The 25,248-nt window shown below is 39.1% G+C and overlaps 3 protein-coding genes across 3 annotated transcripts; all 3 read right to left on the reverse strand.

Annotated features, from left to right (window-relative positions):
- Window positions 1-928: 928 nt before the first annotated feature.
- Window positions 929-9,727, reverse strand: LOC125245573 (scavenger receptor cysteine-rich type 1 protein M130-like). The gene is made up of 16 exons (XM_048156229.1): window positions 9,613-9,727; window positions 8,612-8,926; window positions 8,174-8,488; window positions 7,758-8,072; window positions 7,312-7,635; window positions 6,918-7,235; window positions 6,435-6,737; window positions 5,713-5,784; window positions 4,519-4,833; window positions 4,233-4,439; window positions 4,039-4,134; window positions 3,839-3,898; window positions 1,874-1,939; window positions 1,533-1,595; window positions 1,366-1,424; window positions 929-1,171 (listed from the first exon to the last, which is right to left on the reverse strand). Exons 1-15 carry the CDS (start codon window positions 9,725-9,727, stop codon window positions 1,378-1,380), a joined length of 2,931 nt encoding a protein of 976 aa, XP_048012186.1. The 3' UTR covers window positions 929-1,171; window positions 1,366-1,377.
- Window positions 9,728-9,895: 168 nt separating this feature from the next.
- LOC125245431 (E3 SUMO-protein ligase ZBED1-like) lies at window positions 9,896-12,668 on the reverse strand. The gene is made up of 2 exons (XM_048156017.1): window positions 11,657-12,668; window positions 9,896-11,041 (listed from the first exon to the last, which is right to left on the reverse strand). Exons 1-2 carry the CDS (start codon window positions 12,653-12,655, stop codon window positions 10,196-10,198), a joined length of 1,845 nt encoding a protein of 614 aa, XP_048011974.1. The 5' UTR covers window positions 12,656-12,668; the 3' UTR covers window positions 9,896-10,195.
- A 177-nt stretch (window positions 12,669-12,845) lies between these two features.
- Window positions 12,846-16,216, reverse strand: LOC125245447 (scavenger receptor cysteine-rich type 1 protein M130-like). The gene is made up of 5 exons (XM_048156046.1): window positions 15,900-16,216; window positions 14,806-15,522; window positions 14,107-14,406; window positions 13,539-13,853; window positions 12,846-13,005 (listed from the first exon to the last, which is right to left on the reverse strand). Exons 2-5 carry the CDS (start codon window positions 14,915-14,917, stop codon window positions 12,884-12,886), a joined length of 849 nt encoding a protein of 282 aa, XP_048012003.1. The 5' UTR covers window positions 14,918-15,522; window positions 15,900-16,216; the 3' UTR covers window positions 12,846-12,883.
- Window positions 16,217-25,248: the final 9,032 nt, after the last annotated feature.

Genomic DNA, 25,248 nt, shown 5'->3' on the forward strand with positions numbered 1-25,248 from the left:
CTTCTGTGACTAGAGACTGTTTCTGAGGAAATAGATAGGTTGTTGAAAGACTAGGTTACTAGTACAGCTAGAAGCCAGGTCAGCCTCCTTGGTGGCATTCGGGGTTGACTTTGTTCCCCTGAGAAGTGACTGGCTGGGGTGCCTTCGGGTCCCCTAGCCATGCTCCCTAAAAGGTACCCCTTCTGTGGAAGTAGCTGGTTCCAGGCCTTTGTGTGGCCTTGGCAGCCCTTCATATGTAGAATATGGAGGCCGCTTTGAGGCTTATAACTGAGGCTTTGACTGCTGGGAGCACTGTCACTGACAGCCCAGTTCTAATCTGTAGGCCGAGTGGGTCTGGCGTTTCATTTGAATTTACCTGACTCTGACAGATGTCACTGCCATACGTTGGCATGCACTACCCTCAGCATGACGGCATGGGTATATCGTTCCCCTAGAGTTCTGACGCAGCGTGAGTTCCCTGTTCAAAAGGGAACGTCTCAGGTTACGCATGTAACCATGGTTCCCTGAGAACAGGGAACGAGACGCTTCGTCTCTTAGCCATGCCTTTGGGCCTTCCTGCACACAGTCCCTTCAGACGATAAGCGGATGATGTTATCTTGGCGCCCATTATATACTTCCGGGTTGCATGGTTATGACATCACAGGCTGTCGCCAGTCAATATGCCATTGCAGAGATTGGATATGTGTTTCTGGCACTGGTTCCCGCGGAGGCGTTTCCCCTAGTGCTCTGTTTCTCAGAAACTTTTTCTTTTTGTACAAAAAGCACAGTGTGTTGAAATAAAATGTTTCAGCCTTCCCAAAAAACAAAAACAAACAAACAAAAAAATCCTTGCACATAGTCTACATTAAACTATTTAATAGAAAACATGGACATCAATTCAAAACAGCAATTAAGCAAATCTATGGTGCTATGACATGTTAAAGACTGTGGTTGTGGCGGCTTAAAGCTAAAAGAACTTTTTTTTTTTCTTATGAACTACCAAACAAAAAAGAAGAAGAAGAAGAAGAAGATGCATGACCTGCAAAAACATCAGGAAAAAAAAAAACAGTGTATAGGATCTTAAACACAAACTCTGCAGACCACTTAAAAACTTTGATTTGAGGTGGTGGGTGTGGTTTGAGTTATACAACCCTTCCATGTTTTCCTGGATCTTCCTCCACATCATCATAGTCTGTTATCAAAAAACAAGAGCAAATTCATATATCAACATTCTTTAAAAAGCATTATAATGAACACAATGTTTTCAGTCCATTTAAATTAGCCATTGTGACAACAGAAGTTGATAGAACAAGATAAATTGTTAATATAAAGCTATTATAAAAGGCTAAAGCAAAATTATTCTGTAAAAAGATGTCAATAACATACCAAACATGTCACTCATTCCATGATGTTCTTCACATCATCATACTCCTCCTGAACATCCTCTGATAGAAATGTGTCTAGTATTAATTACATGAAAAAAGCCTTCAAAATGTATATGTTACTATAATATAATGAAAAATAAGAAAAAAAATATCATTTGAAACCCACACCTTTTTTATCATTGGAGAACTGCTGTACGATGACAACATCATCATAGTTTTCTGCTAAGTCATCTACAATAAAATGATGAAAAATTAAATGTATCCATTAATATATATATATATATATATATATATATATATATATATATATATATATATATATATATATATATATATATATATATATATATATATAAAACCTGTAGCATGTTGTCTCCGTTTTGGATTGATTATATCATCATAATTGTCTTGTGTGGCTTTCTTCTCTTCTAAATTATTAAACAGAAACTAATTCACAGGCCAAATAGGCAATTATATTAAGTGAATTTCTCTGATCAGTTAACACTGACCTGTTGGCCCTTCAGTGGTGGTGACATCGTTATAGTAGTCAGTCTTCATTCCTACTGCAGGTTTTGCTTTGAAAAAGAAAATACATACATGATTATTATTGTTACTGTTATTATTAGGGCCCAAGCGAAAATTCGCGCAGGGCCCTCTTGTTCTTCTAAGGATTATTATTATTTTTTTTTTTTTTTTTTTTTTTTTTTTTTTCCGTCTTCCGGGGCTTTTTGGGGGCCTTAACATGCTCAAAAACTCTTGAAAATTGGCACACACATTGGAATCCGCGGCCATTAGGACGCCGGAGAGGCTGGTACCCGGGCGTGGCAGGGGGGCTCGACAGCGCCCCCTTGAAAAAAGTCTGAAAATTTGGTCCATATATTAAACACGCTTGCACGTATTAGTATGAAACTCAGTACACATATAGACCTCATCGGGCCGAACAACTTTCGTGCTCTAAGTTAAACACCACGCCAACAGGAAGTCAGCTATTAAGGGTTGTTTGAAAAACGCATGCTCTGGAATTTGATATACTCCTCCTAGACGATTAATCCGATCGCCACCAAACTCGGTCAGCATGAAGTCAAGACACTGATGATTAAAAATTGCCAGGGGATTTTTGATATCTCGAACGGTTTGGCCGTGGCGAGGCAACGAATTTATGGCGAGAAAAAGGAAACAGGAAATGTGTTATAACGTCTGCATACATATATTGATCTTTATGAAACTTCACGAGTGTGTTCGTTATAGGAGTCTGATCACATGGATGTGACTATTGTGAGTCAAAGTTATAGCGCCACCAACTGGCAGCAGGAAGTGTATCACTTTTTGAAATGTTTTGAGATCACCCTCTTATTTTTACCTGATTTGCTTCAAACTTCATCAGTGTAATGTCAATACACAGCAGATGTAGACCTATGACAGGATTTTTGATATTTGAAATATTGTTGCCATGGCAACAGGTCAAACTGTAATAATATTCTTGAGTGTTTTTGAGGCTCTTAACATGCTTCAAATTGCATGAAACTCGACACACACATCAATATTGTCAACCAGTAGACATGGACAAAGCCATAGAAATGGGCGTGGTGGAGGGGCTCAGTAGCGCCACCTTTTGACAAAAGTGGGGGGGTTAGTTTTTCCTACAATCACCAAACTCGGTACACATATTGTTCTCATCAAGCCGGACAATTTTCTAATTTACATTCATTAGCTCCGACCAACAGGAAGTCAGCTATTTTGGTTTGAATGTTAATTTTTTGAAAAAACAGGCTATGAATTTTATACTACTGCTCCTACAGGGTTTATCCAATTTACACCAAACTTTTTTTAACTTGTTGCTAACACATTGAAGTTGTTTAATTGCAAACGGATTTTGGATATCTCAAACGGTTTGGCCGTGGCGAGGCAACGAATTTATGGCAAGAAAAGGGAAACAAAGTGTTATAACTTCTGCATACATTAATTGATTTTGATGAAACTTCGGCTTAGTCTTCGTTGTACAAGGCTGATCACATGGATGTGACTATTGTGATTCAAAGTAATAGCGCCACCAACTGGAAGCAGAAAATGTGTCACTTTCAGCATACATTGAGATCACCCTCTTATTTTTACCTGATTTGCTTCAAAATTCATCAGAATAATGTTAAAACTTGGCACATGTAATCCTTTGAAAATGGGCAGGGAGGAGGGGCTCTATAGTGGCACCTTGTAGTGCAGTAAATGTGGAGTGAATTTGACATAGTCCTTTGATGTTTAACCGTTTTAAGTGCCTATTGCCCGCTGTGCACAGTTGCCCTGAAGCCACCGGGGTGGCGGTGCCACCGGGCTTGGGCCCGCCATCGCTGCTCGCAGCTATATTTATTATTAATTCTTATTATGTGCTGAATGATTTATATAATTTATACTCTTCTAAGATAACTTAAGTGAATTTTCTGTATGTAGTAGGTAACATAATTCTATTTTTGTCGTCTAACCTGAAAGAAGCTCATCAGCATCTTCATACCCAGAATGCTGTTCGGTAGAAAGGACACTTCCTGTTATTAGAGTAAAATCATCAGACATGTTCACAATTACAAATCCGCCAAAATCTCTGTATCATTTGGATCATTTAGTACTAACCCTATATCATTACAAGTGACTCAAACAAAGTCCCACAAATGGGACACTTACTCACCCCTCTGAGAGAAGACACTGTGTCTGTTAGTAGGTCTGTGATGAATCTCCTCATAAACGGCCTCAGTCGTGCTCCTGTGTCTCCTCTTAGAGAGAGCTGTGAGTGTAGAGAGACAAACCTGCTGTCAGTTCACAACACATGACTGATCACACACTGAATAAGACACAATATGACAGTCTCTGGATCTCTCCTACCTCTCCTCATCACTCTGTTCTGCTGAATCAGTATAAGCAGTGGCACTAAGAGCAGTAAGAGCACAACTCCCAGTACAATCACAAGCACAGAGAGAGACGGAGGAGTTTGTGAACGAGAGACTGATGTTGAGCTCACTGTCTGAGAAACTGGAGGAGAAGATGATGATGTTGTGGCAGGAGTAGTGGACACTGACAAATCTGGCAAATCTGTCAAAACAGACAAACACTTTCAAAATCAAATCAAAGTAAATGATTGATTTAATATTCCTTAATGTTTTTCTGTGACCTGCACAGGTGAGTCCAGCGTGCTCTTTGTTGGAGCAGTCAGTGTGGTTCTTCAGGGAGAGAGGACAGTCCCACAGGTGAATCTCATTCCCTCTGCACTCGACTCTGTTCAGCCACACAACACCTTTACCAGCACCAAAGACTGAATTCCCATCAGCCCTCAGTGCTGCTCCACAATCCAGCTGTCTGCAGACCACCTGAGCATCGCTGATGTCCCACAGATCATCACAGACTGAGCCCCACACAGCGTTATGATACACCTCCAGCCTCCCAGAGCACCGGCCCTCCCCTCCACTCAGTCTGAGAGGAACATGATCTAAATCACAGTCAAATAGACACATTATTATTGGCCAACAGAGTTCTGTCAGAACAGCGACACCTACAGTGTGGTGAGATTACTCTGAACCAAGGGCGTAGATTTGGTTTGAACATTGGGGGGGTTGAATGTTGGTATGCTGTCTGTTATTTATTTATTTTTTTTATTAAAAAAATAATAATCTGTTTTGTGTGTAACGTTTATTGGATAATTTATTTCTTATCTATCTATCTATCTATCTATCTATCTATCTATCTATCTATCTATCTATCTATCTATCTATCTATCTATCTATCTATCTATCATAACTTTATGAAATTTATGTATAATCATTCATCAAATTCTAACATAACTGTGATTCTAAAAAGAAAGAAATTATGTTAAATATTGAAACCGCCAGTAGGCGGCAGCGATTCGCTTTTTTTTATTGAGTCAGTCACTTAAATCGTTCATTCAGCCAATTCATTCAAAAGTCAGATTAATTTAGGAAGAAAACAAACACCGATGTGAATACTTTTGTCATAAATACAGACACTATTAAAACATGAACTAACAAAACAGACGGCTGTTTTGGTAACTGGTTGCAGTTACACAGTTATGGCTGAATTGTAATGGATTAGCTAGCTAAAATATATGTGGAGTGTACCTCATACCTCCTTCTCAGGACATGCTTTATTCTTTTTCACGTCTCTCTTTGACCAGCAGTTTAATATAGTCGGCTGGGCAGCGGTTCTCTTCATTTTTTGAGCTACCTGTACTCTCTCTCATTCAAACAGTAGAGCGCCACTCGCGTTGTTTTGGTGAAAGTGCGACGCGCATTGGTTGGACGGTACCAATCGGTTCAATGGAGGGGGAGTATTTTTGATCAAATTAATTTACCTGAACACTGTCTCTGATGTGGAGATGTGGAGCATGACAAAGAGCTTCTAGGAGACTCATGACTCTCCTGTTCTGTAATCACAAGTTCAATATTATATTTAGTGCTGTCAAACAGATTTAAAAAAAAAAAGTTTTATTTTTTGTAATTAATCATGATTAAACAAGTTTTAATATATATTGTTATATACAGTATTATTAATTTCACATTTCATCTCAAAATTAATGTAGAAACAACATAAAGACAGTATATTTTAAACATTTGATCTAACAGGTAGGGAATATACAGAAACTGAATAAAGTTATCAAAAACACTTCACATTTTTCACTGCATAAATTATAAATTAAATATAGATTAATCCTTATTAAAACTATAAAAGTTATTCAGTCAAGAGCAGTGAGTGATTTTGTCTTTTTCTTTTGTTCTTTGATTAACATTAACATTAATGACAGACACCAATAGGTTTGTTAGGCATTTTGGCATAAATTTGTGTGTTGTTGTCCATTCAAGTGACTGCCAGCATACTGTCTGATGTGGCTTTCTGTGCGTGAGTCGTGTGTGTGTCATACAGACAGAAGATTCATAGACATTTAGTTCTCTTTTGTCACGCTTGAATGGTTTAAAAGCATTTGCATGAATAAAAGCAAGATCATATAATGTAATGTTAGCTAAAGGAAGATTACTACTGTTATATTTTTAGACATAGAAAATCCATCAGTCTTACCCAAACAGAAGATTTTAGCCACTTCATCTTCACCACAGTCATTCTGTCCCCAGGGTGAAGATGGACACTGCCACACATTTGAATCATGTGGTCGACATTTCACTTCATCCAGCCAGTTAGGAGCTGATTCCACTCTTGGTATAGAACTGGAAAAAACTCCAGATCTTCCACAGTTCAGCTCCTGACAGATCAGACTCACTGTGTCTCTGTCCATCTGGTTCCAGCACACATTACCCCAGGATCCATTGTAGAAAACCTCTACATTCCCTTCACAGCCCTCAGTTAACCTGATCTCTTTAAACTCTAGATGGAAACATGAACACTATATCAGCTCTCATCCAACCCCATTCATTTCAACCATGTTACATATATATGAATGACTGAAATAACCAAAAAATATTAAATTAAAAATATGATAAAAAGATAAAATGTAGTTTTTAAATGTTTCTGAATAAAAGTTTTTCACAACTGAGTACTATTAACCTGAGCACACGACTCCTACATCCTCCTTGTGTTGACAGTCATGTTTTCCCCAGCCTGGAGAAGAGCAGCTCCACAGGGACGTCTCATTCCCCTCACACTCCACCTCATCCAGCCATATGGGTCCAGAACCAGGACCAAACCAGGCTGGTACCTGCTGGTTACTGAGGGCCACTCCACACTGCAGCTGTCTGCACACCACATGGGCATCTTTAATATCCCAGGAGTCATCACACACTGTCCCCCATGAGCCGCTGTGAAAAACCTCCAGCCTCCCTGCACAGTCTCCCCCAGAACCCACCAGCCTGATGGACCCGTGACCTGATATTCAGAGAAAGAGAAACACATTAGTGATCACTAACAACTGAAGAATCTGCCCAGATGTTGCTCTTCTCACCAAGGCAGGTGATTGACAGCTGTTGTGTGGAGCTGCAGTTGAGAGTTTGTGGAGAGCTGCATTTCCCCAGATGAGCTTCACTCCCAGAGCACTGGAAGCCCGTCACACACTCATGAATGTGTTCAGGACTGGATGAAGAGGAGCCGGAGAAGTTCAGCACAGAGCCACAGCCCAGCTGTCTGCAGACCACAGAGGATTCAGTGAGACTCCAGGAGTCCAGCAGAACTCTCCTCCAGATCTGATGGATGGAAACTTCCACCTCCCCCTCACACTGTCTCTCTCCAGACAACCGCACCAGACCATCATGAACAGCCAGAGAGGAATCTGAGGAGAAGATCTGACGTTTAACTAAAATAAAGAATTGTGTTGGAACATAGTGAGAAAGTGTTTATATTATAAAGAGAGTTTTCCAGTATCATAATGCTCTCAGTGTCAAACAAGTTTACCAGAGCAGATGACTCCAACATCTCGTCTATGAGAACATTCAGCTCGACTCCATGAAGAGATGGAACATTCTGAGAGTTTTGTTTCATTCCCGTCACAATCAAACACATCAGCCCAGATTTCACCACTTCCCTCTCCAAACCAGTCCGATCCCACAACAGACACAGCAATCCCACAATTCAACTGTCTACAGAGGACACTGGCAGCTCTCATATCCCAGCATGCATCACACACTGTGCCCCATTTACTGATGAACCGAAGCTCCACTCTTCCAGAACAAGAGTCTGAACCGTTCATCAGTTTGGCCTCTGTGTAACCTGAATAAAGAACAGAGTCTTAAAATAAAATATAATGCAGTTGACAGAGCAGATATACTGTATAAATATAAATGAAGAGACACTGAATATTTATGATTTACCTGAACAGATCAGTCCCACATTATTGTCACTGGTGCAGCTGTTTTTGTGTGATGATGATATTGAGCAAAATGAAATCTGAGACTCATTTCCTTTGCACTGAATCTCTTGTGTCCACATCTGAGCATCTCCTTTGCCAAAAGCATCTTCTCCCAGCACCTGTACAGGAGCCCCACAGTCCAGCTCTCTACACACAACCTCTGCATCCTGCTGGTCAAAGGCAGCAGCACACACTGAAACCCACGTCTGATTATGAAACACCTCTAACCTCCCAGAGCAGAGGTGAGATCCATTAAAGAGTCTGGAAGCTTTATGACCTGTTCATATTACATGAATGAATGACATGAATGATACAATAACCATACAAACATTTACAGTTTTCCAAACAAAATATTCTTTATGTCACAACAAATTCATGGGCAACCAGTTAAATTACTCACCTGAGCAGATGACACCGGCATCATAAATGTGAGTACATGAATGTTTACCCCATCCTGCTGACCCACAGTTCTTCAATGCTGATTCTGATCCGGTACAAAACACACCAACCATCCAGATTGGTCCTGATCCTTGCCCAAAATGAGCACCACCCAGAGCATCTACAGGTTCTCCACAGTCCAGCTCTCTACACACCACTGCAGCTTCAGTCATATCCCAGGAATAATGACACACTGTTCCCCACTGACCTCTATGAAAAACCTCCACTCTACCAGCACAGCGACTGTGACCACCAACCAACCTCACATTCTTTTTATCTAAGTGACAGAAAAATACAGATAGAGATTATGGGTGCATCTCCATAAGCACACTAGTTTTTATATCAGTATATTGTGTACACAAAAAATCGAACACTTGTAAAGCTCACTGGCTCACGACACATTCGGACACCGATTACTCATTTTCTGCTGACATGACTTGGTGCTTGTGTCGTAAAACTTCACCACTGGTATTTATCAACAACACACAGGACCAATATCTTTTTTGACATTTTTTATGCTGTTTAATATATGTTATGAAATATACTTTGTTGTTATATATCTCTGCAACATTTTAGACACTTTCATTGATAAATATTAACTAGACTGTTCACTTTCTAACTACTGATGTTTATACTGACATATTAAATAACGATTTGTCTTTTCAAATCTTCTATCGCATATCATGAAGATATTGTGTTGATACTGTGTTGGTTCTTGCTATTTGTTTTGCACTTCAAAATTTCCATTAAGGGAACGTCTAAGATTAGCATCTGTTTTTTAGAGTGCATTGTGGGATTTTTAGGGAGCAAACATTCCAGTGCACTCAAAAGATTTTGTGATTGAAACAGCCTTTAAAATGGCTGGCGACCTGGTCAGTGTTCTGACTACTGAACTAAGGATCTGACTGAGATGCACCCTATGAGTAAAAGGTGTGATATAACTTTCATATTATTTTAACTCACCAGCACAGAACAGCCCCTGGTAATTATCATGTGAACAGCTGTTTTTGTGTGAGGATGTTGGACAGAGTTGAATCTGAGACTCGTTTCCTCTGCACTGAATCTCTTGTGTCCACATCTGAGCGTCTCCTCTGCCAAAAGCATCTTCTCCCCAGCACCTGTACAGGAGCCCCACAGTCCAGCTCTCTACACACAACCTCTGCATCCTGCTGGTCAAAGGCAGCGTCACACACTGACTAGGCCTGGGACGGTATTGAATTTTTCTTACCGCGGTTGAAAAGCAATAAATTCCCGCGGTATTGCGGTAAACCAAACACAAAACAAACACATTTTTATTTATCGTATTGATCAGTAATAGATATTAATTTGCATGTTTATTTTCCATATTTTTATCTTCAGATTAGGCTACAGTCGTCGTCATCAAACAATCACTTAAACTATAACGACTTTTGCGCACACAGAGGCTAAGGCAATTGAGCATAAGGAACACATTTATTTAACATTTATTTCACATTTAGAATAAGAACATTTAGAACAGAAATTATGTCTGAAAAAAAAGTGCTGGCAAAACGAAAGGCGCTATGGTTTACATCCCAGCCTTCATATTTTTTGCTAGAAAAACTAGCATGTTCACTTTGTCAGGTTTAAGGGAGGCCCTGAAAGACGTAACGACGTTACCTGCAGCACTGAACACACGTTCTGAGGGAATGCTTGTAGCGCAAATGGTCATATATTTTCGGGCTACTTTGGAAAGCAGAGGGAATCGGACACTATTGTCCCGCCACCAGACAAGAGGGTCTGCGTGGGAATCCAGGGCTTCCTCCTGCAAATACCTTCTGATCTCTGTGTCTACACGAATTCTCTTGGGGGTCGGAGTAGATGTTTTTTCTTTTTTTTTCCCAAGTAAGTCAGCCAGATTCGGTTTTTTGGGAGGGTTGGGTGCACTTGCTCCCTTTCCATCACCGTCATCACGCTGCTCTTCGGGGACATTCATCATCTCCTGCATGAGCTCATCCTTCACCTCGTCAGAAATGTCAATGTCCTTATACCTAGGGTCGACAAACGCGGTCTTTGCCAATAGCTGTTGAGTTGAGGGTGCACTGTATTTTTCCATCAAAACGGCAGACATTTTTTCTTTCAGGTTGCGCGTCAATTGGGTGTCCTCCTCAGCGGGGAGCAGCAGATCCTCGGTGACTAGCTGCAGCACCGGTTTCAAAGAGGATGCAGTCACTGCTCGCTCAGAAGACAGTGCATCCGTGAAATCGGCAACTTTTTTCAGGGCTGCATTCACCGATTCCATGACCTCCATGTCCTGCCACGTCGGAATTAGGTGTTGTGTGCGCCGGTCATCCAAAACCCTCCGAATGGCAGGGCCTTGTTCAAGAATGCGCGCAATCATTTTTTGCTTTGTTCCCCACCTGGTGGGGCAATCCTGTGAACAAATTAAAACACATTTAGGATAGACTTTGCTTTAACATTATTTAAATTTACATATTTTTATATTACTTATATAATATATGAATTATATTTAATATGATTTATATTTTATATTACATATTTGTACATGTTTAGCTATATTAATATTTATATAGATATTACGTGTGCGCTTTTTTGTCTCAGTGGTTAATGAAGGCTATTTAACGAAGGCATATAGAGTAGGCCTAATATAAATATGTAGACATATAGGCTAAATTAATATAAATATTTAAAAATCTATAATATATATAAATATTATTTATATTATATATTTTTACATATTTATATTTATTTAGCCTATATCTCGTGTGCGCTTTGGTCTCAGTGTGGTTCAAGGCTATAATTTAACGAATGCTATTTAATTTAACAAAGTGTCACACTGCCGTGATTGTAAGCCTGGATATCTTTTTCGATGGCCTTTTAATGAAAATGGAATTTCAGAATCACATACTTAAATGTTTAATTGCCTACAATAGATTATTTATTGATTATATTGAATTAAATCTCGCAGGCCTAGCCTATTTGTAGTCAATCTTTCCAAAAACAGAGTTGGAAGAGAGTTCAAACTTACCAGTACTAAGGAGTGCTGAGGCAGGTCCAGCTCAGTTTGTTCTTTCTGAAGCCGTTGCTTCTTTTGCCAGCTATGGGAGAAAGCGTTCACAAGCGTTCGACACAAACCCATGGCCCGGGCAGTGCGTTCTTTTTCTGCGTTCATGGAGTTAGTGACGGCTAAATGGAGGTTGTGGCCGAAGCATGGTAGCCATCCCCATCCAAGTTTTCTCACCGCAGCCACAATGTTTGCTCCGTTATCACTAGTGACACAAGCCAACCTCTTCTCATCCAGAGACCATTCTTTAAGAGCTGATCGCAGAGCCTCGGAGAGGTTATCACTTGTGTGACTTTCTGGCATGAAGGATGTCTCCAAACACCTTGACTTCAGCTCCCAGTTGGTGTTCAGGTAATGAACTGTCACGCTCATATAGGGCATCATGTTAACGCTTGACCACATATCTGTTGTGATAGAAAAATGGTCAGCGTCCTTTAACTCGCGTGTCAAACTGTCCTTCATTTTCATATACTTCTCTGGTACTGCCTTTTTTGAAAAGTATTTTCTGTCAGGGGGGACATATTGTTTGTCGAAGGCCAGTAGCATCGCCTTAAAGGCTGGTTTCTCGACTAAGTTAAATGGCAACTTTTCCTCCAATAGGAGGCGAGTCACACTATCCGTCAGGGTTCGCCACTGATGGCTGTCGCGTTGGTACTTAGTCCCTTTAGCAAACGAGTCTGCGATGCCCAGCTGTCGTCCCTGGCCTGAGGTTGTGGGCCGATCTTCAGACGAAGCACTTGTTGTGCTCCCAAGGGCAGCAAATGTTGCCGGATGATGGATTCGAAGATGCGTCCTCAGGTTGGACGTATTTGAACGTGATACCGGAATCTTTTTGTAGCAAATTCTACAAATGGGCTCATTAAAATTGCCTGGAAGTCCTTTTTCATCGGGTTCAAAGCCAAAATGTCCCCATATTGGCGACGTGACATTTGGCTTTGCCACCAAGTTAGCCCTCTCTGCCATGTTTCGATGGAATAGTAGCTTAAATGCGCAATTGTCGGCTGCGCAACCACGTGAGAGAATTGTGTTAAGCAGAATAAGCTCCGTGCAATTAAAAACTGAGGTCCTGCTTTTTTGGCTTTCTCATGAGTCATCCGCCTGTATTTTATGCTTTAGTATGTTTTTTTTTTTTTTTTTTTTTTTTTTTTTTGTGCGGTGATGACGGTTACAGGTTTAGACCCGCGGTAGGCGTCACGTGACCGCGGTATTGCGGTAATGCGGTAACCGTCCCAGGCCTAACACTGACATCCATGTCTGATTATCAAGAACTTCAATTCTCCCAGAGCAACTGGAGTTTCCGATAAGCCTGACACCTGAAGTAGCAAGAGATAACAAACATTTGAATTCAGTGTGTTATCTAAATGTGTAATTCTTGTCATTACCACAAAACACCACTTATTAAAGGAGTAAAATAATCAAATCTCATGTCAATCCAAACTCATCTGACTTTCTTTCATGGAACATAAATGGGGATTTTTACAGAATATCCTGGTGCTCTTTTCAATATAATAAAAGTAAAAATAATAATAAAAAAATTATATATATATATATATATATATATATATATATATATATATATATATATATATAGCAAGCCTTTTTTAAAAATTGTTGAAAGTGATGTATTTCTGCAACAGTGGGCTTTACAGGGATATATACTGTATATATATAGATATATAGATAGATAGATAGATATAGATATAGATATATAGATATATATCGTCATATATCGTTGATAAGACACTAAGTAAATGATGCCTGAATTTTAATTTTTTTGTGAACTATCCCTTTGAAGCAGGTGGTTTATTAGTTATGTAAAAACAGAGCTGGGTTTAGAACAGGTTACCTGAGCAGATGACTCCTGCATCCTTAGTATGATCACAGTCTTTAAACCACCAATCTACTGTTCCACAGTTCTTCAATGTAGATTCTGATCCAGAACAGAACTTGCGATTTGTCCAGATCAATCCTGATCCTTGTCCAAAGTGAGCACCACCCACAGCATCTACAGGTTCTCCACAGTCCAGCTCTCTACACACCACTGCAGCATCAGCCAAATCCCAGAAATTATCACACACTGTTCCCCACTGACCTCTATGAAGAATCTCCACTCTACCAGCACAGCGACTGTGACCACCAACCAACCTTACTCTCATACTGTCTATAAAATGAATCAAGAGAGATAAAAGATATATGAACAAAGGGAAAGAATTAGGAAATATATATATATATATATATATATATATATATATATATATATATATATATATATATATATATATATATATATATATATATATATATATTAAAAAAAAAAAAAAAAAAAAAAAAACTATGATAAAATGAACAAATATTTAGTGTAGATTTTGGGAACATTAAATTTGATTTCAGTTTATTAAAAAAAAAGCTCAAACCTGCACACACCAAGCCAACATCATTTTCATATGAACAGGTTTTATATGATGGTGATATTGGACAGAGGTGAATCTGAGACTCATTTCCTCTGCACTGAATCTCTTGTGTCCACATCTGAGCGTCTCCTTTTCCAAAAGCATCTTCTCCCAGCACCTGTACAGGAGCCCCACAGTCCAGCTCTCTACACACAACCTCTGCATCCTGCTGGTCAAAGGCAGCAGCACACACTGAAACCCACGTCTGATTATCAAGTATCTCTAACCTCCCAGAGCAGCGAGAACCTCCAACCAGCCTGACTTCTGAAAGAACAACACAGGAAAGAACAAAATTTACAGAACCTCAATAATGAATCAATCATAAAATCAATATATAATGAGAAATCATATTTTCTTTTATCTTCTGAAATAAAAGATATTTACTAGGAAAACATTATGTCAGTAAAACGTTTTCCCAATCCTTGAAAGTAAGCTACCCCCCACCCACCGCACCCCCAGAGCATTAAATTAGAAGAGTTAGAAACAAGCTTCTAAAGTTTATTTTTAACAAGGTCTCTGATAATTAGTCTGAAATGAACAGTTCATGTGGTCAAAAAGAAGGTGGAAAACGGTCATGAAAAATTAAAGTATGACTGCTTTGGTGCAATTAGTTTTTTTTTTTTTTTTTTTTACATTAAGAAAGGATTTTTAGCTTTAGCTTACCTGAACAAATAACTTGAGCGTTCTTTTCAAGACACATATTAATATCAACTGATTGTATGAGTCTACATTTCTTAAGCATAGACTCATAGCCAGTACACATTGCATTTTTCATCCAAATCGGTTTTGATCCTTGTCCAAAATGAGCATCACCAAGAGCATCTACAGGTTCTCCACAGTCCAGCTCTCTACACACCACTGCAGCATCAGCCAAATCCCAGCCATCACCACACACTGTTCCCCACTGACCTCTATGAAGAATCTCCACTCTACCAGCACAGCGACTGTGACCACCAACCAACCTCACATTTATAATGTCTGTGAAAGTAAGAAAAAAAGCTAGTGTACATTTAAAATGTTATTATAAAATGAAATGAAATTAAATTAAATGTGATTTGTTGTGCTTTGAACTGTTACCAGTACACAGCAAACCAATGACGTGTTCATAAGAACAGTTGTTTTTATGTGATGGTGATGTTGGACAGAGGTTAATCTGAGACTCATTTCCTCTGCACTGAATCTCTTGTGTCCACATCTGAGTGTCTCCTTTTCCAAAAGCATCTTCTCCCAGCACCTGTACAGGAGCCCCACAGTCCAGCTCTCTACACACAACCTCTGCATCCTGCTGGTCAAAGGCAGCAGCACACACTGAAACCCACGTCTGATCATCAAGTATCTCTAACCTCCCAGAGCAGCGAGAACCTCCAACCAGCCTGACTCCTAAAGAAGCAACAGAACAGAAATTAAACAAATCAACAAATTATTTATTTAAAAAGAATACTTGTGTGAACAGGTATGTATACAATTTAAATATTATCATTGTTGCATATAAGACAACACAGATCAACAAAAGCATGGTTATTTATGGGGCTTCAAGATAAAGATTTGTACACAGAAGCCATTTTATTTTTAGTCTTATAATGAATAATGTAAAAACACAAAAAAGAACAAAAATATCAATGTGAAATTTATTTATTATTGAAGTCAACATTTTAAAATTCTTCTTTAAAAAACTTCTTTAAAAATTAGAAGTCAATAGGGAAGCACAAAAAAAAAATCATACAAAGATATTAATTTGAACATGTCAAATACTTGACCTGAGCAGATGACTCCAGCATCTTTATTATGATCACATTTATGTTTGCCCCATCCTGCTGATCCACAGTTCTTCAGTGTAGACTCTGATCCAGTACACTTGACAAAACTCATCCAGATTGGTCCTGATCCTGGTCCAAAATGAGCATCATCCAGAACATCTACAGGTTCTCCACAGTCCAGCTCTCTACACACCACTGCAGCTTCAGCCATATCCCAGTCATCATCACACACTGTTCCCCACTGACCTCTATGAAGAACCTCCACTCTACCAGCACAGCGATTGTGACCACCAGCCAACCTCACATTCACATGATCTGAACATTAAGCAGTAACAATGAGAGAGATGAAAGGATGAGAGTTTAATTCATAGCATTACAAAGAGGGACAGCTGGCAAAATGGGAGGCACACTTCCAGGACTCAGTTTGAGAGGGGATGCGGGGGATCCCTTGTCTGGCTATCACCAGACCAAGACCAAGCTCAATTTAAAATTGAACATTGGTCTGGGGAGTTTGCCATGTTTTTCTACCGCACAAGAGGCGTGATCAACAAGCATTATTCACGCAATTGGATAGTCCTTCAACCAATCAGATTAACGATCCGGGTGACGTACTTTGCAGAGCGACGTGAAAACTCCAGACAGGCTTAGTTTGTATTGGTTTGTAGCATTGATCAGCGGTTTGCAGAAGCAGCAATGGTATCGATGGTATCAATCGCCTGCGCTAATTAAAGGAGCGAAGGCTTGTGGTACCATCACAGAGAGGCACGAAATCACTTTCCAGAACATTCTCATTCACTGTCCTTTGCTGGTGGAATGATCTTCCTGCCTTCATCTGGAATGCGGAATCCCTGGCAATATTCAAAAGACAGCTGAAAATCCATCTCTTTTGTGAGCACTTAACCTCATCTTAAAAAAAAAATCCTATCCTATCCTATCCTTTCACTTCCTCTAATCCCTCTCTATTGTAGCTTAGGATAATCTGAGCACTGCCTATAACTTGTATTATGAGCACTTCTTGTCTATTTGCCTCGTCATGGTGACTCGCTTGTTGTACTCCTCACTTGTAAGTCGCTTTGGATAAAAGCGTCTGCCAAATGAATAAATGTAAATGTAAATGTATCGAGCGATTTTTGCAGGTTGTGCAAAAAAAAAACAACATGAAAGTGAGTGGTATTTACACCCACTCAAGTGATTTGTTTGCTAAACTAAAGAAGTCATTCAGCATCGTCGAGAGTTTAAAAGGAATTGAATTGATGGTCGTGCGAGAGACGGGTAGACGTCATCGTGTTATACCCGCCAATAGCGAAAAAGGTGGATAAGCCAGTCTGTGATTGGTTCCCACAAAAGTGTAACAGAAGCAGTAGAAATGAATGTACGGGTTTCCAGACTGAGTTGCCAGGCGAAATCAAATCGCCGGCAGATTAGGCTGGGTTTACCCAGTCTAGGGGATCCCCCCCCATCCCTTTTAGATTAACAGTGATATGTAGCTATTATGCAAAACCTATCAAATTTTAAAATTCTATTTATGCTAATTAACAAATAACAGCGATTGACCAATCAGAACTCAGTATTGTAACGTGCTGCGCAGAGTCACGCCAGAGCTCTGATTCAAGAAATCTTTCGTCATTTTTCACGCTTGTTCAAAAGTGTAAGGAACCCCTCATTGGCCGAAAAAAAGGGATTCGACGGCCTGGGAGAAGGTTAACGCGTGTATGTCTTTTCAGCGCCTCTGTGAAGTTCACTTAATTTCACTCGTTTAATCTGACTCCAATTTCAAATGATTATGACTCTTAGGTTGTGTTTCCAATTACAAATTAATCATTTGTTATGTATTAATTTAGATATTTGATTATTCTGGTTATCTCATATTTTCAATTATTCTTTCATTATGGACCCATATCACTTAGAAAAGTCACTTCGGCCGTTGAGTTCTTTTCACGATCACAAACTCGCCAGTTCTGATCTTAGTCAGAGGGTCCAGAGTTTACTAATGCATTTGAGTCGAACCGCCACATGCTTGTTCATACAAAAACACAGTTTTCTTAGTCACGGTACTGCAACTTGCTAAGCCAGTTGATAGACAACAATCAAAACGTCCCATGATGTGCCCACATGCTCCTTTCATTGAACCTTTAGTTTTAATCTATCCTGACGCAGATTTGCAGAAATATGGACTCCAATAATCTACCGGTCATAATGATTTCAGAAGAATCCAGAGTAAATCAAATATAACATTTTATTTGTCAAGTAAAAATGTCAATTTCAGAGTTGGACAATTAGAAGCCAATTCAGAAATAATAAATGCATAACATCAGTTGGAATGCACATGCACACAGTGGTGGATTAGTGTTTGAAGACACTTGTTCATCACTGTGTGGGAGCCTCTGGCTACAGAAGATCCCCCTTACAAAAGGATCACGAAAATGGTCCAAGCGCGTCTTTTGACGTTCTTTAAAAAGAAGAGAACAGAAGGTATGATATTACTTTGATTAGTGTTTTAAGAATATTCCCCTGAAAAATTAGAACGAATAACGAACATAGCTGTGTTGATGCCGTAAGGGATTTTTGTCAAGGTGAATTATGTCATCACCGAGGTGATAATGCACACATGCACATAGACTATGTTACATGTAGCCTACGTTTGTTTATTTATTTATTATTACCTATACCACAATGCTTATAGGTATTTAGCAGTGACATTGTCAGGCTTTTCTAGTTACAACGAAGTAAGCTGATTCCCAGCAAAAAATACGATATCATCCTAATATAACAATATAATATGTAATGCTAAAGTTTACAATGGCTTCATAAATTAATTAAAAATATTAAAAAGCAACATACAACCAATGCACATTCTTTGTTCTACATTTTGTTATTTTGTGTACTTATTTTAGAGAAGGCACTACCGTCTGTAAGGCCCACCTCAAAAATACGAACTTCCCAGGAGGACTTGAACGCACCATTACTGATTACAAATTATATGACAAAAGTAATCAGTAATAATATAATCTCTTAGATTACACATTTTTGGTAACGTAATCTGACTACTTTTGGATAACATTTAGATTACTTTTGTGCTAACCCTTATTTGATGTCACATATATTGTAGGATAATCTTGTACTATTTTGACAGATACAAATAAAAATATAGTCCAAAAAATATATTCTATTCACCAACAAGGGCCTCAACAGATTATTTTTAAAGTGCAATGTATGGACAGTTAATACTTCAAAATACTAAAACTAATGTACCTGTTAGTGTTTGCTGATAGTAACACTGAATAAAACAAAATCACATCTTATGATTTTAAAACATATTTACTTAAAATTAAGTAAATTTAGAAAACAGCAACATTACAAAAACAAATATTCTTGTTGTTGCTGATTTCTGTGAACAAATAGTGAATGAGGGTAGGCTACAGGGTGTAATTTGGAACACAGCCTCTGAGTGTTGACTTTGAGCGCTGTTAATTCACGGTATATTGCTGTAGGCTATCTCATTGTTTTCTATAGTATATTTCTGTTTTAATGGAAAACAGCATGTTACTGTTGAAATTTGGCCAATTTTTTACAGCAGTTTTTTTTACAGTGTAGACAGCAATATGATCACCACTTTCAAGGTCCAGAAAGGTACTAAAGACATTGTTAAAATGGTCAACTTGACTACAGTGTTTCAAACTTAATTGTATGAAGTGACGAGAACAACTTTATTCAACAATATCTTCTCTTTTGTGTCATTCTCAAATGTTGTTTACGTCCAGCACTTCCAGGTTCTACGTCAGAACGCCGACTCATTACTCATTACCAATACTGAGCTGGCATTGAGATGTAAGCACAGAGGCCTTCACTGTGCTACAACTGCAAAAGAACCTGCTGTGACAGGATTTAACAGGGGAAACTGCGAAAACGTGAGTAAAACTAACGAATTACACTAAAGGTTCGAACTGAATGTGTTCCTTACAACTTGTCAAATAAACCTAATCCATGGATATTGACATGCAGCCAGGTGTCGTGTTTCCTGACATTTATATGTGCCTGATTTCGACGGCTCCCTGCTGAAAAATCCAGCTAAAACCAGCCTAAGCTGGTTGACTGGTCTTAGCTGGTTTAAGCTGGAAGTAGCTGGTTTTAGCTTGTCTCCCAGCCTGGCTTAGCTGGTCAAGCTGGTCTCCCAGCCTGGGTTAGCAGGTGTTCAGATGGTTTAAGCTGGTCTAAAGTCAAAACCCCTCTAAAACCAGCTATGACCAGGCTGGGAGACCAGCTAAAACCATTCTGACCAGTTTAGGCTGGTTTTAGCTGGATTTTTCAGGAGGGTGGGAGACACATTTAAAGCTAATCTGCCTGTGAATATTTTATATCTACAATATTACTACAATAAACTACAATATTGGTAGGTTTAAATCCGCATAATCACTTATATCAATGTTATATTGTCATATTGTCCAGCCTTAAAACATAGTTTTATAGTATACTTTGGTCAGTGTTGTTTATTGAAAAACACCCAATTATGCAGAATATAAGATGGAAAATAATTAATTGATGAGTTGTCAAACTAATATATAACAATACAATACCTCAAAATCCAACAATTTGACACAAAATGATAACTAAAACATGGTTCTCTGTCTGGAGTCGAGCTGTTTCTGTGAATTGCAGTGATCCATTTGCTTTTTTCCCAGTTGCTTTCTGCAGTTTTTAAATATATACCTCAGGGTTTGTGTCAAAGCTATTTGTACAGTCGTCAATCACAAAGCTCTTTCCCGTTTTGGATGTGTTTTGTGTGTTTTTCGCGACATTCACACTCAAAAATGCTGCTGCTCAAGGGGCTCGCACACTGCCGCGACACGTCTTTCAAATTCGAACGCATTGTTTTATATTTTTTTTCTGAGTCGTAGCTGGGCGCCGCGGACAGGCGCCGAATGTCGCCGCCGGTGTGCGTACACTCATAACAATGCGTTCGAATTTTAAAGACGTGGCGAGGCGCTGAGCTTCGCGTTCAGTGTGCGAGCCCCTTAAGTCTTTTGCCACTCAGTGGCCATGACAGCAGTCGTAACGGTCGACGGTGACGTCACGTGCATACCCTCTATAGAGCACCCAATTATGCAGAATATAAGATGGAAAATATTTAATTGATGAGTTGTCAACATAATAACAATTCAATATATACAGTATGATTTTACCTCAAAATCCAACAATTCCACACAAAATGATAACTGCAAAACATGTTTCTCTGCCTGGAGTCCAGCTGTTTCTGTGAATTGCAGTGATCCATTTGCTTATTTTTTTCTGTAGCTTTCGTCAGTCTTTAAATATATACCTCTGGTTTTGTGCCAAAGCTATTTGTACAGTCAGTCGCAAAGCTCTTTTCCGTTTTGAATGTGTTTTGCGCGACATTCACGCTGATAACCAATGCTGCCACTTAGTGGGCGTGACCGCAGTCGTAACGGTCGACGGTGACGTCACGTGCATACCCTCTATCCATGGGTTTCAAAGATATCACTTCCGCCATATGTGTGTCCGGTCACAGCTGCGCGCCCTGTTTAAAGGTCCCATTCTTCGTGATCCCATGTTTCAAAGTTTAGTTAGTGTGTAATGTTGTTGTTAGAGTATAAATAAAATCTGTAAAATTTTAAAGCTCAAAGTTCAATGCCAAGCGAGATATTTTATTTAACAGAAGTCGCCTACATCGAACGGCCAGTTTGGACTACATCCCTCTACTTCCTTCTTTAATGACGTCACTAAAACAGTTTTTTGACTAACCTCCGCCCACATACACAAGAGTTGCGTTTGTAGAGTGTGTTTGTCGCCATGTCGTCGAAACGGTGTTATTTTCATCCCGCAGTCCAATCACCTTTGTTTGGCCTTCCCAGGGACGCTGTACTTACAATTTCTGTTTAACTCGGTTCCCGAAAATTATAATTGTGGTATCCTTACTGCAATAGTTAATGTTGGACTGCAGTGCACATAATGGCCACAAGAGGGGACTATGTTTATGTATATGGCTGTTTTCCATATGAGGTACTCTTCTGAGTGAGTGCTAACGTTGTACATTTTCTGTCGCTGCTTGTGGAGATTAAAGAGTTCAGTCTCGGGAATTATTGTCTTTTGTGTTCATTCAACACCACAATAATCCACATGTAAAACTATGTGCAGCATACGTTATGGTAAGAGGCGTGACCTTTCCGGGCAAGGAGCGCTAAGCTGCTGTCGAATCACAACACAGGAACCGCTGGCACAATCAGAACTCGTTACGTATTTCTGAAGGAGGGACTTCATAGAACAAGGAAGTCATCAGCCCGTTATTCTGATTAATTATTTTGTATAGTATTTTAAAATGTAACGCCAGTACGCCATATTAAGTTAATGCATACTATTGCCTGCGAGCTTCTCCTGTCTGTACGGTAATTTCTCTACTGTGCGACAGAGAGTCGAGTGGTTATGACGCAATCGTTAGCCTATTTTTTACAAAAACTGTTTCTACGGGGCCATAATGTAACATAGAAGGTAATGGAGCCCTTTATACATTGTCGTGTATCTTTAGAAATAAATAATGGACAAATGGAGTCTTTAAACGCCTCAGATGTAAAGTTATTCGCTGTCAAAGTGACGCCAAAATGAATGGGAGTCAATGGGATGCTAACGCAAGTGAAGTTCTGCTACAAGATGGCGGCACGCGGCCGACTTCAACTTCCGGTCGACTTCCTTGGGCACTGAGTGGAAGTCGTCAGAACTACAAATTTATTTGATCCCAAAGGAGTTAGATTGGCGGAATTATTGGCTTCATTCAGAAAGGACCACACCACTGGCAGCCAAACAGCAATGCACAACATCAATAACTGCTGGGACCGTAATTTACATAACTTTATAACGAGAACACTATTGTAATAAAATGTTGTGAATTCTCTATGTTGTTGTTTCAACGTGTTGTTGTGGGAAGAGCGCGTCTACTGGAGTTAAACATTCATTACATAACTTGTTCAAACTTCACTTGTGCATTCGCGTCACTTTGTGCAGATAAAACTTGTAATATTAATTTTATAAAGTATAAATATCTGATTATTCTTATAAAGGATGTGTTTCGTTGAGGTAAATAACCCACAGAGCTGATGATCATATAGACCAATTTGTTGTTTGCAAACAGCGATGACGTTTTTTGTGGGCGGAGCCTAGCTGGTTGCAGAAAATGACAGTTGAGCAGTAGAAGTCTATGGAAGCCACGAAATAAAAGAATAAAAAAAAGTTAATTTCGAGTTTATATCTCACAATTCTGAATTTTATTTCTCGCAAATCTGAGTTTACATCTCACATTTCTTACAAAGAAAAACAGAATTGTGAGATATACTCGTTATTCTGCCTTTTCTAAATTGCAATTTATCCCGCAATTCTGACTTTTTCCCCCTCAGAATTGTGAAATAAACTCACAATTGCGAGTTATAAAGTCCGAACTGGGAGTAATAAACACGCAAATGCAAGAAAAAAAAGTAGAATTGTGAAATAAAAATTATGTTTAAAAGTTATCTATGTAAAATATTATAGGTTTAAATTATTTTAATTATAATTATTTCATGCCGTGTAACTGCTATGTATGTATGTCCTCTGAACTGCATATGTGAATTATGTAGACTTACTGTTTACATCAAATTCCTACTTTAATAGTCCTTGCAGGTGTCATCAGTCAAGTCTGTGAAACGACTCTGTTTATCTTCAAAGGACGTTTTCAACAATGGTTTTCTTTAAAAATGAAGACTATATTTTTTGCATTCCGATTCCAACATCCAGAGGCACAACAAAACATTTTTCTCTTATTCTGTGGATTTTGCACATTTTCCTTCAATTGCTACCGCTATTTTTCTGCAACCAGTATGCGCGCGCAGCTGCAAGTGACGTAATTGTGACGTCTGCTCCAAAGTGGTCTATAGCTTCAGCGCGAGCACTCAAAAAGCAAGGCAAAACATTTGATTGGGACTGTCTTCTTATAAATTATATTATAATCGTATATACTTGTAAAATAACGTTGTGAATTATTTGGGCTTATTGTGTTTCAGAGTTCCATGACATTACTTCAAGTTCATATATGCGTGATTTTGTGCAAATACTAGTTGTAGTATTATTTTAATTTTGTATAAATATCTTAATTATTGTATATAGGATGTGTTCCGTTGAGTTAATTAACTTTCAGTTTATGGGTTTTTATTCTCTTCAACTTCAGCGTGCGCAGCTCAAACAGCAATGATTAAGTCATTAAAATGTTTAATATTAAAACGTTCATATTTAAAAAAAAAAAAAATGAATGCATTATTTTTAATAACTAGCTCTTATATTGTTCTCGTATTATATTCAGCAACACATGGTTTGATTAATAAGGATCACGAAAATTTTTTTCTCAAATCTTCTCATTTTGATAACATTATGCTGCATGAGCTGAATGAACATCCGTAAACTGAAGCACTTTGCTAGAAGGTTAATTAACTCAAGGAACACATCCTATTTAGGGTAATTCATATATATATTTATACAAGATAGACAAAATTACAACTTATATTTGCACAAAATCATGCACACATGTACTTGAACTATAGTTAATGTAGTCAGCTCGTGTCGTGAATTTGTTCATCCTGTAATAACACGCTGAAACACAGCAACGAGAATTCACAATATTTTAATACAATATTGTATACAATTATAATGTTATGTAAATTGCAGTCCCAGCAGTTATTAATGTTGTGCATTGCTGTTTGGCTGCCAGTGGTACGGTCCTTTCTGAATGAAGCCAATAATTCCGCCGATCTAACTCCTTTGGGATCAAATAAATTTGCAGTTCTGAGGCCTGTTGAAACGGCTAACAGCACCACATATCCCAGACATATTGTAAATTTGTTGTGAACCTTCTGAGAGGGTTTCGTTGGCCTTCCTCTGGTAGTTGTAGCTGCTGTCACCATAGACTTAAACAGGGCGCGCAGCTGTGACCGGACACAAATATGGCGGCGATAAAATACAGTAACGTCACATGAAACCCATGTTTGCACATGACGTGAAGCCCACATGAAGCCCAAAAAGCAGCCGAATCTCTGTGGTTGCTGTTGTCTGTGGTAACGTGTAGACTGGCGCCTTGCCCCAGCGAGGCCAAACACACTGGTGGGGAAACAGGTTGTGGAGGAAAAGTTGGCTGTTGCTCGCGAGCAAAGGAGGGCTGTGGGCATCTAGATAACACTGGGAGGCCACAGCAAGTACAGACCACGGCTCTGGGCTGCTCAGAGGCAGGGCAAGCAACGCAGTATCGATAGTATAAGGGGGAAACAGCTCTCTTTGTGATGGTGTTTGTGCTTTTATTGAACAAACATAAACATTG

This window comes from Megalobrama amblycephala, linkage group LG14 (assembly GCF_018812025.1).
Source record: "Megalobrama amblycephala isolate DHTTF-2021 linkage group LG14, ASM1881202v1, whole genome shotgun sequence".
NCBI classification, from domain to species: domain Eukaryota; kingdom Metazoa; phylum Chordata; class Actinopteri; order Cypriniformes; family Xenocyprididae; genus Megalobrama; species Megalobrama amblycephala.